This window comes from Canis lupus, chromosome 25 (genome assembly GCF_011100685.1).
Source record: "Canis lupus familiaris isolate Mischka breed German Shepherd chromosome 25, alternate assembly UU_Cfam_GSD_1.0, whole genome shotgun sequence".
NCBI classification, from domain to species: domain Eukaryota; kingdom Metazoa; phylum Chordata; class Mammalia; order Carnivora; family Canidae; genus Canis; species Canis lupus.
In genome coordinates this window covers 30,353,463-30,370,760 of record NC_049246.1, presented here as the reverse complement: position 1 = coordinate 30,370,760, position 17,298 = coordinate 30,353,463, and the positions used below count along the sequence as shown (strand labels likewise).

The following is a 17,298-nucleotide window of genomic DNA, read 5'->3' as shown; positions in this document are numbered from 1 at the left end:
AGTTTATGTGAGGTTCACTCTTGGTGTTACACACTCCATGAGTTTGGATAAAAGTATAATGCTATCTATCTATCAGTTTAACATCCCACAGAGAGTATTTGCAGTGACCTACATATCCCCTATGCTCCGTCTGTTCATCTCTTCTTTCCCCCTAACCCCTGGAAACCACGATATTTCTACTGCTTCTGTAGTTTTGTCTTTTTCAGAATGTCATATAATTGGAATCATCAAGTGTGTAGCCTTTTCAGATTGGCTTCTTTCAGTTAGATACGTTTAGATTTCCTCCCTATCATTTCATGGCTTGATAGAGCATATCTTTTTAGCACTGAATAATATTCCATCGTCTGGATGTACCACAGATTATTTACCCATTCACCTACTGAAGGACATCTTGGTTGCTTCTAAGTTTTGGTATTATGAATAAAGCTGCTATAAACATCCATGTGTAGGTTTTTGTGTGGACATAAGTTTTCAACTCCTTTGGGTAAATACTAAGGAGCACTATTGCTGGATCGTATGGTAAGAATATGTTTAGTTTTGTAAGAAACCATCCAACTGTTTTCCAAAGTTTGCACCAACAATAAATGAGAGTTCCTCTTGCTCCATGTCCTTATCACATGCTCACATCCTCTTGCCTGCTCGAATTGAAAAGCACCACGTTTCATTGCACCACTGGCTAAAGCTGCTAAAAGCACTGTGGGGGTCTGATCCCTTTCCACCTGCCAGACTTTGCCCTGGCCTGTCCCTGGCAAAGATTTCTCACTAACCTGCTCTATCTCTGCTCTTTGTTCTGCCTGTCAGAAAGGGCTTATGGCATCACTCTTAACTTCAGCCAGTGGCACGCGTAATATGTAAAAATGGGGGGCTTATGGGCCGCACCAGGTCTTTTGACTTTTACTGACATGTTATTTCTACTTAACTCTTGTCTTTCAACCTCTTCTCCAGGGCTTCAGGGAGTCCCTGGCGTGTCTGCCATGTGCTCACTGGCATTAGCACCCTTTGGATGAGAACACTGTCTGGGCTGGGGGCATCTCCTGAGTGACATCCCATCCCCTTCATTGTGGATGCCCAGAAGCCATGTTGTGTAACCTGCAGATGTGGACAGAGCCCTTCTTCCCAGCACTGAGTCCACGCCTCCACTGGTCAACATGACAGCATTGATTGTGTCCCTGGTTTCCAAATGGCCTTTGGAACATAGGCCCTTTGGCTTCCATCTGGCACATGAGGGTGGATGCCATGCTCCACTCCATTTCCTTCCTGCCCCAACACCTGGTTTACAAAACTGCATCATGAAGTCCCTGCCTGAAAACTAGTTTATACAAAGAGATCCCAGGGGTCATGGGGCTCCTGGCTCAATAGACAGACACAGCAGTTCCTGAATCGGAGATCAATTACATGTATGTCTGGAACTGTGTGTGTGTGTGTGTGTGTGTGTGTGTGTGCACCTTTCTCTACAACCAGAGTGTATGCTTTTTAGGGGCAAGACACCCTTCCCTCATCTTTACATCCTAGAGCAGATCTGTCATTTTCCCATCTAATACCCTTTGGGCCTTGACTAATCCTCCTCCTTACTAATACCTACCAGCATCTGCATCTTTGTGCCTGAGGACTTTCTCTGGCTCCCATGTCTGATTGGCCTTTGTATAAAACTGGCTGGAAATGCTGCAAATGATGACTGTAAGAGGAGGTGTATAGATGCCCCCGAGCCCCCCTGCCCACCCTGTCCTGGGTGGAATGGCTCCTCAGCACTGCCTGGGTCCCAGCAGGTTGGCCCTACAGCTGCCCAAGTAATAACTCTATTGATAACCCTCCTCTGGCTATCTTCTCTTCCCTGTCACTCATTTCCCCCCCTCCCTCAGTGGGATTCCTGGGATTGCTGCTCAAGCTACTTCCTCTGGACTCGAGGGTATAGGGAAACTGAGATACACGCTCAGCACATAGCAGAGTATTGGCACACAGGACATGTTCAGTTGATATTTTATTGAAAAACATGGCACAGATACTTCTAGAACATATATATTGGCCTCCAAAATAAAGTAGACTGGTTATTCTTTTCTCCACCTGTCTTGTCCCAAATTCTGGACTCGGAGTGGTGTACTGTCCCCATTGTCTACCTGCCCCTGATGGAAGGGGCATGCCCTGTTCCTTCCCTGGTCCTCACAACATCTCATTCGTGCCCTCATAATACCACTGGCTGTTTAAAAGGAACAACTCAGGGCACCTGGGTGGCTCAGTTGGTTAAGTGTCTGCCTTTGGCTCGGGTCATGATCCCAGGGTCCTGGGATCAAGCCCCACAATTGGGCTCCCTGCTCAGTGGGGAGCCTGTTTCTCCCTCTCCCTCTGCCGCTCCCCTTACTTATACTCCCTCTCTCTCTCTCTCTCTCTGTCAAATAAATAAATAAAATCTTAAAAGAATAGACATAAATAAAAGGAACAACTTCCTGAAGCAAATGACTGTCTCCATCTTCCCTTCTAGTGTCTAGCACAGTGTGACAAGTGAACATAACTTTGCTTCTGCTTCTGCTTCTGAAATATTTGCTTCTACATTTGTGTTTTCACCTTGCTAGCTCCATCCTTTTGCCCTCAACTCTTGGTCTAATATTGTGCCCCTAGAGTCACAGCCTCTTATTAGAAGGGAGTGGATTCAGCATGAGAACTAAGGTTAGCCTGGAAAGGTGGCTAAATGTTAGAAAAATCTTTGAAAACTTAAAAATACCATTGCCAGGCCTCCCCACAGGCCAACTCAGTGGCCATCTCTGGGCACAGGACCTGGATTTAGGTTTTCTTAAAAGCTTCCCAGGGGATCCTAATGTGGACCCAAGGTTGATACCACGCATCATCAGATAAACCTTCCTATTGTTTCCTTGGGGCACCCCGCTTTAGACCAGTGCAGAGTAAACCCCATGGGGTTGTGTTGGATTAAGAAGTCGAGTCCCCATTTTGTGGGGACTCCAGGAGAACCGAAGACTCTTGGGATTCTGATAGTCTAGTAGAGTGCCATCCAAACTCATCCAAACTGGGCTGAGTGTTCTAGGGGGGCCCTGCCCAACTCTCTCCCACCTGGCAGAAAGACCTCCTGAATTGGGCTGTGGGAGTGCTGGTCCTCTTGAATTCTCCTGTGTGCTGGATAATGGGTTGTATGATGAGTTCCCGTGGGCCTGAGGCTGCCTCTCCAGAAGGTTCGGGCTGGCAGCTGCCGGTGGGGGCAGACCACACCATCAGCTGATGGACCAGCCCCCCACATGGGCCCTTTCCTGTCTTGCTCATTCCAGCTCCCTCCAAGCCATCCATTCTCTACTTCTGCTTCCTCTCTTGTCCCTGTTTCTTTCCTGCTATTTTCTAGTGTCTAACTCTTTGCTTTCTCTGCTCAGCTGTGCCTTGGAACCATGCTGCGGCCGCCTCCTCTCACAGCTGCCTCTGAAAAGTGTGGGCCTCTTGCCTTGCAGCCTGGTGTGGGAGGAGAAATGTGATGGAGAGCGGGGGGGCTTCTAGAAGAGAGAGCTCACAGCCTGGGAGCTCGAGGGCCTGGGTTCATACCCGGATGTTTATACGAACTGCTCCTTTGTGTTTCAGCTTCCCCAAGTGCATAAAGCTGGATGCCTTTCAGGGGAGTTTTTGAGAATGGGGGGATGTGTGGTTTGCTAGGTCCTGGCACTTGGTGGGTGCTGTCCCTGGGGCATGAGGCATGTGGGCCTCCTCGGACTCATTTCAGGGCTGTCCCTCTGCTGTCTCCACAGGACTGCGATGTGCCGGTCCTAGCTGCGGCCTGAGAGGATGTCTGGGGTGTCCGAGCCCCTGAGCCGAGTGAAGGTGGGCACCTTACGTCATCCCCAAGGCCCCCCAGAGTCCATGGTGGTGGTGCCAGTAGATGTGGAGAAGGAAGACGTGCGGATCCTCAAGGTCTGCTTCTATAGCAACAGCTTCAACCCTGGGAAGAACTTTAAGCTGGTTAAATGCACTGTGCACACCGAGATCCAGGTGAGTGTGGCAGGCAGGACCTGCTCTCTCCATTTGTCTGTCACCCTCTCCTTCCTGGGCAGCTGAGCAGTCCCCCATCAGCCTAGCAGGATCCCCTTATCTGCTCCCTGGGCTGGCATCACCTGGAGAGACGTTCTCAGCCTACAGCACCATGTCTCCTCTCCAGGGCTTGACAACCAACCTCACGGTAGGGGAAGGGTGGGGGAAGATTTTAGAGCCTTCTTTTGAACCCCAGGTGATTTGCCTTGTCTTCAACTTGTTTCAACTCGTTAGAGATTTATGACATTTGAAGCTCTGCAAGGGATGTAAGAGTTTTCACCCTCAAGGAGTGTACACTCTGATAGAATTGAAATTAAAGATAAACAGAAGTGACTGCATTGAAAATAGAGCAAAAATGTTGTAAGACATGTGCTCAGCACTTAGAGAAGGGAGGTTGGAGGATGATAATGAATGAGAGATGCCCTAGACCAGGTGGATGGTTGCCAGGCTCTTTATGAGGCAGTACTTTCTTTTGGCTCATTCTCATCCAGGGCCATGGAATCTGTTTTGTGGGTTTGGGTGCCCACCATCATCAAAACACCTAGAAACCAGGAAGCCAGTTCACCTCAAACAAATGTATAAGAACTTGTCACTAAAAGCAGAATTACAATACACTGATAGATTTTTTTTTAATTATTTCTTTGAGGGAGAGAGAGGAAGTATGCACATGCACGCACACAGGTTAGTGGGGGGACAGAGACAAAGGAGGAAACAGACTCTCCACTGAGCAGGGAGCCCAACATGGAGCTCAATCCCAGGACCCTGAGATCATGACCCAAGCCAAAGGCAGATGCTTAACCAATGTCTTCTGCCCCTATACTGATCGATTTTAACACTTGCATTTATTGAACAATTACTGTATACAGCTTAGATTTACTCCTCAGCACACATTACCTCATTGAATCCTCCCAACAACCCCATGAGATAGATACAACAAGGATATCCTTTTCCTACAGCCCAGAGTATCCCTTTCTGATGATGTCAAAGAAAGCCAAACTGGTTTTCAAAAAGTCGCTTGATGGATTTGTCATTTGAACAAAGGAAGTAGAGGACTTTTGGGAAAACTATCAATGTTTGGGAAAGCTGGATGAACTGTTTCCAATCTCTTCATCACTGATCCTTCCCCTGTCCCAAAAGCCAGTATCCCTCAAACTCAGTGAGTGTCTCTCCTAGCAATGCGGGCAGCAGCCTTTCCACCTGTCCAACTATCTCCATAGTTGCCTTCCATCCATTACAGCACATGCCATGCTTCAATACACCAGAGCAGAATGTAAGTGATTAGTCATTGCCTTGGCCAGTTATCACAATTGATCACAGTTTAGTTACTCCCTCTCTTTCCAATCATTGATTTTATTAGAGTCTCATTTGCTCACGTTATGGTTCCAGACATGTAGGTAGAGTTGTGTCCTGAGGGTAAGCTCTGGGCACCTTCTTCCTCCCTTCCAGGGAAATATTTTCATATCTTCTTAGCTGTCTACTTCTTGAAGCTTCCTTTGGGTATATCATCTTCGCAGATAGCCAATGCCATCCATTGTGGGTTTTACTAGTTTAATTTTCAGAAGTTAACCTGCTTTCCAAGTCTAGAGCCATTTCCCTGCCCTTTTATGCTAAAAGCTTGAGAGCATCTGGTTGGCCCAGATTGGGACTTGCTCTACAGAATTACAGTGAAAAGGGACCATAAAAGGTAGGTACTTTCCAAGAGGAGGGAGCAGGAACAAAAGCACAGGGGTGCTGCTAAACAGTGCATAGTTTGGTTGGGGTAATGAGTAATATTTAGAAAAGTGTCAAAGTCAAGATCAGAAAGGATAGTCAATGGTGGATAAAAGCAGACCTAGAATGTTAGGCTGAGAAATTTGGACATGAACAGGCACTTGGGAGAAACAAAGTTTTTAAGCAGGAGAATGGTTTTTCTGGAGCTGATGACTTGCTGAGTGCATAAGCGGAAAAAAAAAAATACGGTGGGCCCTACAGAAAGGGCAATGAGACCCAAGCTTAAGAGGAGTGGCTAGTACCCAAGGCATTATCTGCATGTGAGAACAAAGGTGAAGAAGTACAAAGAAAGAAATGATAGCCTCTAGGAATTTATGTCTGAACCTTTGATTTTCCTACTTCTCATCTGTCATGCAGGCAAACAGCCATGGCTTTCAAGCCACCTAGACCTTGAGCCAGATACTGCTCCACCCTTATTGATTATATGACTGTAGGACCAAAACTTAACCAACATGGCTTTGGTCTCCTCACTTGGGGATTATGCCCATGCTTGGCTGTGTTGTAAGGTTTAGATGAGAAACATCTGGCTTATCGTAGGAGCTAGACCATTGAAAGCTACTGATTGCGTGAATATTGGGTCATCCCCCCACCTCAGGAATCTCTAAGAATTTTTCCTTGCTCATAGAATTAAGTTCAACTTGTCTTCTTTTAGTATTTATCTACTTATCTGTCCTATTTTCAAACAGAGAAGTAAGATGATGAGATTGATGTTTTCAAATAGTATATAGTGTCCTCCAAGATGGTAAGAAGTATCTCCAGGATAATGGGTTTTAGGGTTAAAGGAGTTTGGGAAATCCTTCATTAAACAATTCCAAACAGACCTTTTGTGACAGGACTTCTCAGAACCTTAAATATGCTGATATGCATGGTGGATCACTAAGAAAGAGCCAAAGAGGGGATGTTTTCTGAACTAAGCCATTTCTTATTTGCCTGAGAAACCCATCTTTTAAGGACGCCTGGATGGCTCAGTGGTTGAGTGTCTGCCTTTGGCTCAGGGTGTGATCCTGGGATCTGGGATCTGGGATCGAGTCCTGCATCGGGCTCCCTGCATGGAGCCTGCTTCTCCCTCTGCCTGTGTCTCTGCCTCTCTCTTTGTGTGTCTCTCATGAATAAATAAATAAGTCAAGAAAGAAAGAAAGAAAGAAAGAAAGAAAGAAAGAAAGAAAGAAAGCAAGCCATCTTTTAAAGGGTGGACCACCAGTTCTCTGGAAAATCATTTAGGAATCTGTTTTCCCTAAACTCTGACAGCAGAACAGAAAGGGCAGAAGAGAGGAAAGCCTGGAGACAGGAGATGGATTAGGGAGCTGTGGCCATAGTGCAGGCGGGAAATGGTGAGGGCCTGAACTAAGGGAGTGGCATTGGAACAAAGACAAGTCAACACATCTGAGTGCATCTAAGGAGGCAGAGTTAAGAGAATTTGATGATTAACTGGAGGTAGGGAGGGAGAGAAAGGAAGGAGACAAGAATGACTCAAACTTTTGCTTGGGTAACTGAATGGGTTTTGGGGCCATTCATTGAGATACCAACAGAGACAGGAAGGGCGTTCTGATATTTCAGCTTTACATGGGTTGTGTTTGAAGTGTTTATGAAACACCCCTGTGTAGGCACATGAGCCTGGAGCTCAGGAGGGAGGGAGGATTCAGAGAGAAGGATTTGGGAGTCATTATGGAATGGGTACCATGTGAATGGATGGGATGACCCACAGAAGGGTGAGTAGAGCAAGTGAAAAGGAGTTGCAATTTGGAAATCGTGGGAAAGTGACTTCTAAGAGGCTGGTCGAGAAAAAGGGGCAGGTGAAGGAAAAAAAAAAGAGTTATCTAGGGAAAGATTAAAAAAAAAACAAACAAGAGAGCAGGCAGGCAACATATAGGCAGAGGAAACTTTGAGGAAAGAGTGGTTAGCAGTGTCAGATCCTCAAAAAGGTCAAGTGAGATAAGGCTAAAAATAGGTTCATTGGCTTCAGAAACCGGTGACATGATCTTTCGCTGGGCAATTTCAATGGTAAGATGGGGGGCAGAAGCCATTGTAAAGTTGGCTGGAGAGTGGAGATAGCAAATATAACCAATTTTCAGAGAACTTTTGATCATAAAGGGAAGGAAAGAGGAACAGTGGTGGTGGCAGAGGGAACAGCATAGGATGTATTGGCAGAGGACAGGAGACACAAAAATGAGGAAGAGGAAAGTGTCAAGAATGGCACCTCAAAGGTCCTGAAGTGAGAAGGTACGTGGCAGGTTTGAGGCTAACAGATGCCCATGGCTCCTTTTTAAACTATGCTACAGATTTTTGGCTTCATCCTATCTTTTGTGGGAAGCCAGTGACATTGTTTAAAAATATGAATGACATGAGATTGCATTTTTAAAAGATCACTTGATTTACATAGTAGAAAATAGATTGGAAAAAGGCAAGAATGCTTGAAAGGAGATGTTAGGTGGCTGTTGCAGTGATCCAGATAAGAGATGATGGTAACTTAGATTATGAGTGGAGCCATGACAGTAATGATGATGATGATGATCTTAGTGATATGTTGAGGATGGTGGTGGTGGCAGTATGATGGTGGGATAGTAGTGATGGTAGTGTTGATGATGATGGTGGTGATGGTATTGGTGGTGATGGTGGCGGCGATGGTGAGGATTGATGATGATGATGGTGACGAGGATGATTATGGTGGTGGTGGCAGTGGTTATGATAGCAGCTAGCCCCTTTGAAAGCACATCATATGTATTATCTTATTGATTTCTCAAAAGAACTCTATGAAGCACATACTATATGATCTCCATTTTGTACATAAGGAAACAAGGTACTGAGTAGTGCAGCAAATTACTAGTATGTGGTGGAGGCTGTCTTCAAACCCAGTCACCCCACCTCTGGAGGAGTGCCTGCACTCTTAACCACTATGATCCACGGAAAGAAGTGATTATAATCCAGAGAATTTAAGAGATGTAAATGAAGGTTTTGCTGATGGACAGGAGATGCAGGAATGAAGAAGAAGGTGGTGGCGAGAATGGCAGCCCTGGTTCAGGTGAACAGGATCCCTCTCCCTAAGACAAAGAATATTTGAGGAAAAACTGGACGAGGGGCAGTTCACAAGTTCAGTTTTGGACCTGTCAAGTGCAGTTGAGATGCTCTAACATTTTCACATGATAATGTGGAGTAGACTTTTTGATACACGATTCTGAAGGAGAGAACGGGGCTGGAGATGGACATTTGAGTGTTGTCAGCCTCTGGGTGGTGGTTGGAGCCATGGCTATGGGTGAGATTATTAATGAAAGAGTCCTGAATGATGTCGTGATCCATTCTACAAATATTTGTGGAGTACCCCATGTACCTGACACCATGTTGGTATGGCCTGGAGGTATCATCATACTCCAAAACGGATGCGCTTGCTGCTTTCATGGGGCTTCCAGGCCAAAGGTGAGCTTGACATTGACTCACAGTAATGAATGAAACTTTAAGAAGCATGTGCTCTGACAGGAAGAAAGAAGGTCTGTGAGAGTGTAAAATACACTACTTTGAGCTAAATGTCAAGGAACAGCTTTGCTCTTCAGGGCCCATTTATGGACTCTGTGTCTAGCTGCACACAGACTCGGACTCGGCTTCCTTGCCTGGGACTCTTGGGCAGTGGCTCCTCCCACCCTCTGCTCCTGACTTCTTCCTGCACCCTCCTTCCCTAGCAGACCTTTGCGCTTTGATGAGTTTTTCTACTTTCAACTCCTACTTCTTTTGCCATCCTCCCCGTGCTCAGCCAGCCAAGCACTTGTCTTTCTACAAGAACACATCTGAAGTGATGACACCCCCACTTAGCTGTGTCTGATCCAGTAGAAGCAATGGAGAATCGCCTTGGCATAGTCTAAGGGGTAGCATCTCTCCCAAACATAGTTACTCCATGTGTACTTGCTGATTTCATGCTTTTCTTCCTATTCTCAACTGCTTTCCACGAGAATGCAATAAACTCATGAGGTTTTCTCCAGGCTGTGAAAAGCTTTGCAGATAAGGACTGGCCCTTGTGCCTAGGATCCAACAGAAACCGGACAGGTGTTGAAGGGAACTGAGCAAGTGGCGGATGAGAAATGTATTTTGCTCTTGTTGATTTTCCATTTCCCCTTTGTCTGATAGTCATAGGAAACTGTGTTTGTTTGGGAGCTCTGAATCTCTGTTGCAAGTGGAGGCTTCTATCATTATATACTTCTCTAACATGCTAATTTGCTTGTCTGGGAAAGAGGTTAAGATAGCACTTTGTAAACAACTAGCAGAGTGCCACCCAGACGTGCCCACACAGGGCGTCTCTCTTTGACGCTTAGTAGCTTCTCCTTCATTCTCCTTCTCCCCACCCTCCTCTCTTTCTCCTGCTCTCCCCCTCCCTTCCCCTTTCTCCTTCCCCTCCTCTGCTCTCCCACTGTCTTCTGTGTAGTGTCAGACAGGCCTGGTTTACACACACTGCTAAAGATGATTATGAGCGGTGCCCCTGCCAATCTCAAGAGCATCATGATGCGGAGGGTAAATTTACACGGTCACCTACTTCTAAGTGCCACATTCACTCCTCTCTTTGCCTGGCGTGCTGACTTGCTGACTCAGTGTTTTCTTTCTCTGGCTGACATTGGCTGACCCACTCTCTGCATGGGCCTGTCCGTTCATGAGGGGGCCTGTGTGTCTCAAGCAGAAAAGTAAGCACTTCTCTGTGATAGGGTGTGATACGAGAGTGCTGGGGGTGGGCGGCACATCCAAAATCCTCTTCCTTGGCTGGCCTCTATCATGCTGGAAAGCCATGTTCAAGATCCATCCTTGTTTTGTCCTGAAGCATCCCCTCTACTAAGAATCCACATTGACATCCCCAGGAAGGACAGAGCCTGAACCAACCTTTGCCCTTTGCACCTGGTCCAGCTGCATCCCGTCCCTCAAAGCAAGGCCTCTGGGCTGCAGGGTTGGCTTGTGGTGCCTCTTCTCTGATGTGTGAGCAAGGTAGAGTTTGGCCTGCCCTGCACACGCTTGTCCTCACCGACCTCTCCTATAAATCCAGTGGTCATTGTATGTACAATACCTTCAAGAATATTCCCAGAAAGGTACATTTCAGATATTGGGACCTAATGTCCCTATATCTGTTAGTTTCAAGTTTAAGCCTATCACTTAACCCAGACACAGGGTGCTATGGACTGAATGTCTGTGCACCGCCCCCCAACAAATTCATATGTTGAAGCTCTCATCCCTGGCATGATGGTATTAGGAGGTGAGACCTTGGGGAGGTAATTAGGTTTAGATGAAGTCATGAAGGTGAGGCCCCAGGATGAGGTTAATGTCCTTTCAAGACAAGGAGGAGACCAGAGTTTTGCTGGCCCTGTGAGGACTCCATGAGAAAGCAACCATCTGTGAACCAGGAAGAGCTCTCACCAGGAACTAAATCTACTGGCACCTTGATCTTGGTCTCCCAGCCTTTAGGACTGTGAGACATAAACGTGTGTGGTCTGTGGCTTTCTGTTACACCAGCCCGAACTGACTACAACATGGAGCCAACAGCTCTATGCCATCAGAGGAGGTGTCTTCAGCCAGAACTTCACAGTCTCTGGTTCTTTGTTTCTAGAACTATCCCTGCTGTCCTCCCTCACATATCTCTAGGGGCGAGACCAAGGTTGAGAATGCAAGAGGAAGAGAAGGCATGATTACCTGTCCTGGGAACTTGCTGTTTCTCAAAGAAAGGTTGCCCTAAGAAGAAGACACCAAGCCACCCAAGGCTAGCCTGCCATATGTGGGGACGGTCTCTGAAAACCTGAGAGGAAAGAGTTCAGCCAGGAGGCCACAAATCATTACCAAAGAGACACTCACAGTGATTTTTTAAAAAAGATTAAAAAAAAAAAAAAGGCAAGTGTACAAGCACCTCCTCCTTTCTGCACCCCCTCCCCATTTCCTGTGCGCCCTACCCCGCCGGCCCACCCACCCACAGCCGCCTGCAGAGGCGAGCGCCAGGCAAGGGCGCAGAGCTCTGAGCCTCTCTGTATTTATCTGTATGCCTACATTCATTATATCGACAAATTAGCAGGCAGGTGCCTGTGCGTACGTTTCTATTTTTAATCTGGCGGTTGCGTTGCTCAATGTCCCTGCTAGAGAGAGGCTTTTGTCACGTCAAAATGAATGCTCTCGGAGTGATAAGTAATGCTAACTTTTATTATTTTGTTCTGAAATCACTTTTTAAAAATTATCCCCAAGATGTGTTAAGAATTGGGGACTTACAGTGCTTTTGTGTTTGTTTCCCGGGGCTGCGGTAACAAATTACCACACATCCCAGGGGCTTGAAACAACAGAAATGTGTTCTCTCACTGGTCCTGGAGGCCGGAAGCCCCATATCAAAGGGTTGGCAGGACTTAGAATCATCCCGTGTCCCTTGGAGCTGCTGGGGCTCCAAGATTCCTTGGTGAGGGGCTGCCGGACTCCAGGGTTGGAATCTGTCTTCATGACCCCTGCTTTCCTCTCCATGTGCCTCTCATCTGTGTGTCTTTTAGAAGGACACTTGTCCTTGAATTTTTGAGCCATCTAAAGAATCTAGAATGATCTCATCTTGAGATCCTTAAGTACATCTGCAGAGACCCTTTTTCCAAATGAGGTTACATTCACAGGTTCTGGGGGGTTGAGCATGGACATTTCTTTTGGGGATCATCATTCAACCCTTTGCAGCCATAGGTTAGGATCACGGTGTCCATCACTGGTACCCCATTCCGGTGTACACAGACCCATATGTACAGCATGCAGATGAGTGTGAGCACTTTGCACACACATGCTTACCCTCACTGAAGTGAGTGAGGCTAGTTGTTGGGAAATGACCCCAGAACATGGGCTCATGCCACTTTTCCCCACTGCTCCCCCGATCTTCAGTCCCTGGGTGGCCTGTGGCCTGCTTGTGCCCTGGTAGGATATCTCCTGTGACATCGTCAGGTTATGTGGCGCCACAGGCTGGTCTCTTGACTAGATCTCATCCAGTCACAAAGCTTGAAATTGGTGACCAAATTTGTAGCGCTAGCTCCATGACCCCGTCTCATGACTCCAGCTCACATGTCTACCTGCCTGCTTGCTGTCTCCACTGGACATATGATGTCTACGTGGAGGATCACACTCATAATCCCCTCCTCAAACTCTGCTTCTCTTCCAGGCTTTCCCAGCTCTTGTAACTGCAGCTCTGTTCTCTCAGTGATCATGTCTCAGGCTGTAGACCTCAGAGTCATTCTTGAATTCTTACTGTCTCTCACACTCTGTATTTAGCCCATCAGGAAATCCTGTCAACCCTGCCAACAAAACATACCCAGATTCTGACCACTTCCTTCTCACCACCTGTCACCTGGATGCACTTGCCTCCTAACTGCTTGTGCTTGTAGCCTGCTATGGTTCATTTTGCAAGTGGTGACTGTGGTGAATCTTTAAAACATCAGTCAGCTAAAGATATATATTTGAGGTATAGGTTAAAGCATATTTCACTGCTCTCCTTTATTTTTTTTCCCACGGCTCTCTTTTAAGGATTTATTTACTTATTTTTGAGAGAGAGTCTGTGTGGGGAAGGACAGAGGGAATAGGAGAGAGAGAATCTCAAGCAGACTCCCACTGACTGCGAAGCCCCATAAGGGGATGGATCTCACAACCCTGAGATCATAACCTGAGCCAAAATCATGAGTCCAGTGCTTAACCAACTGAGCCACCTAGGCACCCCTCACCACTCTCCTTTAAACTCTCCAATGGCTACCTGTCTCATTCAAAATAAAATCCAAAGTTCTTACCTTGGCCTTCAATGGATGTTGGCAAGCAGTGGCCTACAGACCAAATATGACCCACCATCCATTTTTGTAAATAAAGTTATATTGGGACACGACTGCACTCGCTGCTTACATATTGTCTACAGCTGGTTTTGAGCAGAGTTCAGTAGTTGCCATAGAGACCACAGAGCCTTCAACCTAAAATATTTATAACCTAGACCTTTACAGAAAAAGTTTGCCAAGCCCTGGCCTAGCTCTCTCTGACCTTTCCTCCCATCACTTTTCCCAGACCTCTCCACCTCAGCCCACCCGCTTCTTTAGGGTTGCTCAAATGCACCAAACACACAGGGGCTGCACACCTTGGGAACTCCATATGATAATGGTTTCTTTGCCTGGAAGGCTCTGGGCCCACAAGGCCACCCAGCTCCCCCTTACTTCCTTTGAGGGTCATTCAAATGCCCCTTTATCAGAGAGGACTTTGCTGGCCATCTCCATGTGAAATAGCAGCCCCCTCTCATTCTGGTACCTATATCTGCTTTGTTTGTCTTCTTAGCATTTAGTAGAACCTGAGATATTATTATATATATTTTAGGTTTTTTTCATTTTTAAATTTTATAAATACATACATACATACATACACGTATGTATACATACATACATACATACATACGCAGAAAGAGAGGCAGAGGCATGCAGGCTCTTTGCTGGGCGCCCAATGCGAGATGTAGTCCCAGACCCAGGATCACACCCTGAGCCAAAAGGCAGATGCTCAACCACTGAGCCACACATGCATCCCTGGTTTTTGTTTAATACCACCCCCCAGTAGAAAATAAGCTCCAGGAGAGAGGGACTGGTCCCCCTACCCCAAATTGCTGAATTAATTAATGAGTAGTTGTTTAACAATGAATGGATTGATGGATAGATGATAGATTCTGGTTATAAAGCCAACAGAGATTTACTGGCTAGAATTCTGTGTCTCAATTCCGAATTCCATCAGGAAAGAGAAAACGCTTCTGATTGATCTGGTGTCTACAGAGGGCAATGTCTTCAGTCTGTAGCAGTAAATGCCCAAGAGGTGCTGTAAATAGGGCTGATGGATTGGTTCATAGAACCACTACCATGGTCTTCTTAGATGAGGCAGACAATCTGAGTCACCAGAGAGCTTTTAAATACCAGTTTTCCAAGTCCCATCCCAAATTCTCTGAATTAGAATTTCGGGGTACTGGGACTGGTTGTTGCCTGAGAGCATTCACCTCTGCCATTTCCCCTATCCAGATTTGGCCAGCTGAATAGTGACTGCCTCCTGTCCATCTCTAAATGGAGGCGGCCTCTTAGAGAGCAGGGGCTGCATCTTATTCACCATTATGTCCCCTGTGCCTACAGAGAGCCTCACACAAGGTAGATGTTTGTGGAATGAATGAATGAACAAACAAATGGAATAATGCCTGAAAAGTACTCAAATGAGATCGGTAATCTTTCAGGTCACTTGATGTAAAGACCACATAGGAAGTTGACCAGAAGGAAGATTGGCATTCATAAATAATAATGTGTAGGAGGGGTGATAGAGTTTCAGCTGGCTTAAAGTAGAATTCTCTGTATCACGTTGGGCAAGTCTCTTGACCTCATGGGTCTCACTTTCCTCCCTTAAAAACAGAGTCAATGGGGAGCCTGGGTGGCTCAGTAGGTTAAGCATCTGCCTTCCGCTCAGGTCACCATCCCGGGGTCCTGGGATTGAGTCTGGCATCGCTCTCTGCTTCTCCTTCTACCCCTCCCCCATCCTGCTCGTGTTCTCTTTCAAATAAATAAATAAAATCTTTTTTAAAAATAATAAAAGAATACAAATAAAAAGAGAGTCAAATTAGGTGACCTGTAAATTTACTTAAGATTCCAAAGTTCCAGCCTAAGATTTATGAGCTTAATAAACATTTGAATGTTGGAGTATCAGTATAATTGGAGATTATATTTTTGTGCCTACCTCAATGAGGTCTGCTTTCTAGGATCTAGAAGGCAAAATATCTGTTTAATTTCAGTTTCATCAGGAGCTGAATGAATTTTGGTCATTCTTCTTCTGTCTGGCTATGTGGAATTTACTGTCTAGCCAGCATTTTAATTTTAGAGTTTTATATTTTACAGGGAGTTTATTCACTCCTTCAAAGCTGATCCTGTACATAAGGTATGAAGTCTCCACTTGATAGCACATGAGCCAAGCATGTGAGCATAAACTATGGCATTTGTCTCAAGCTGGAAGATGATGTCTGCTTCTACCATTTATATGATTTTGTTATGCCTACTCTGCACAACCAAGTTTATTATAACAGCTGAACTAAAACATTTATTTTGGAAGATTTTTTTTTACAACTATAAAATGAATTTATGAGCGATATACATGAAAGGAAAGCTATAGACCAGCATCTCTCATGAACATAGATGCAAACATCTTCAACAAAATGTTAGCAGATGGAATCCAACAATTTATAAGATGAATGCGTGTTCATCCAGTATTAATAATAGCTTTCTATTTAGCACTGCTGTGTACAGGCACTATGCTAAACTCTTCACTTGTATCACCTCATTTAATCCTCATGAGAACTCCAGGAGATCGGAAAATGTTTACATTTTACAAATGAGGAACCTGGAGCAGAGAAATTATTTGTCCAACATCACAAAGTGATCAGAAATCAAACAGTTTCTGATTCCTGAGGCCATCCTCTGATACTGTGTGGTATACAAAAGTTCAAACACAGGAAACCTAGAAGAATAAAAACATATGTATGGATATGCACTACCCCAAGACAGCACTGTTCACGTTTTGATGTATTTCATTCTGGATTTATTTGTTTCAGTTTCTAGCCACTGTCCTTCTTTGTATATGGTTTTGTATCCTATACCTCCCATTTATTACAAGAGAAGCATTTTCCAAAACTTTTCCAAGCTCTTTAAAACTGTGTGGCCCTCCCATTATTTCTGGGGCCGTTTCAAACTTTTAATTGGCTACTTGCTGTGGGGATTTTGCTATTTAAAACATTTCTACAGTGAGTTTCTTAGTATACAGGATATTTCTGTATTTTGAGTCATTCCTTCAATTTATTCTCTGTCCTTGTCTGGGTGGCTTAAACAACTGGAAATTTATTTCACATGGTTCTGGAGGCTGGAAGTTCAAGATTGTGGTTGGGTTCTTTGAGGGCTCTCTTTCAGACTTGCGGAGGGCCACTTTCTTGCTGTGTACTTACATGGCAGACAGATATCTCACCTCTCTCTCTTTTCACTTTTAAGGGCACTAATCTTATTCATGAAGGTTTTGCCTTCAAGACCGAATTACCTCCCAAAGTTTCCACCTCCAGATACCATCCCACTGGGGATTAGGGCTTCAACATATAGATTTGGAGGTGATAAAACCATAGCATCCATAGAATGCTTCGAGACAAAGAACTAAGTCGAAGATATGAACACTTCTCCATTTCTCAGTATACCACATATATTCCTTTGATATCTGTCTTTGTACTGGGGACAAGAACTCCTCCAGGCAGGGACTTTGTCCTGTTCACTGCTATACTCACATATAACCACAGCACCTGGAAAGGGACCCAATATGTGGCACCAGATTAATGAGTAATTGTTGAATGCATGGGTCAGAATCCCTGAGAGGCTTTCTTATATAATGTTTTCTCCTTGCAGAAGAAAATAAATATTGATGAGTCAAGCAGTTCTCCTTGGGGAGCTGTCCTACACCTCCTGGGTGGTGGCCTTTGGAACTATTCAGGAGCCTCCTTTTTGGATTGTCATA

The 17,298-nt window shown here is 45.4% G+C and overlaps 1 protein-coding gene across 4 annotated transcripts in view; it reads left to right on the top strand.

Annotated features, from left to right (window-relative positions):
• Positions 1-17,298, top strand: part of PTK2B (protein tyrosine kinase 2 beta) — a 126,737-nt gene that overhangs the window by 61,223 nt on the left and 48,216 nt on the right. For all 4 annotated transcript variants that reach the window (XM_038573754.1, XM_038573751.1, XM_038573753.1 and 1 more), the window contains exon 2: positions 3,738-3,978. In XM_038573754.1, coding sequence (XP_038429682.1) covers positions 3,775-3,978 — 204 coding nt within the window. In that variant the 5' untranslated portion in view covers positions 3,738-3,774. The remainder of the gene's footprint in view (positions 1-3,737; positions 3,979-17,298) is intronic.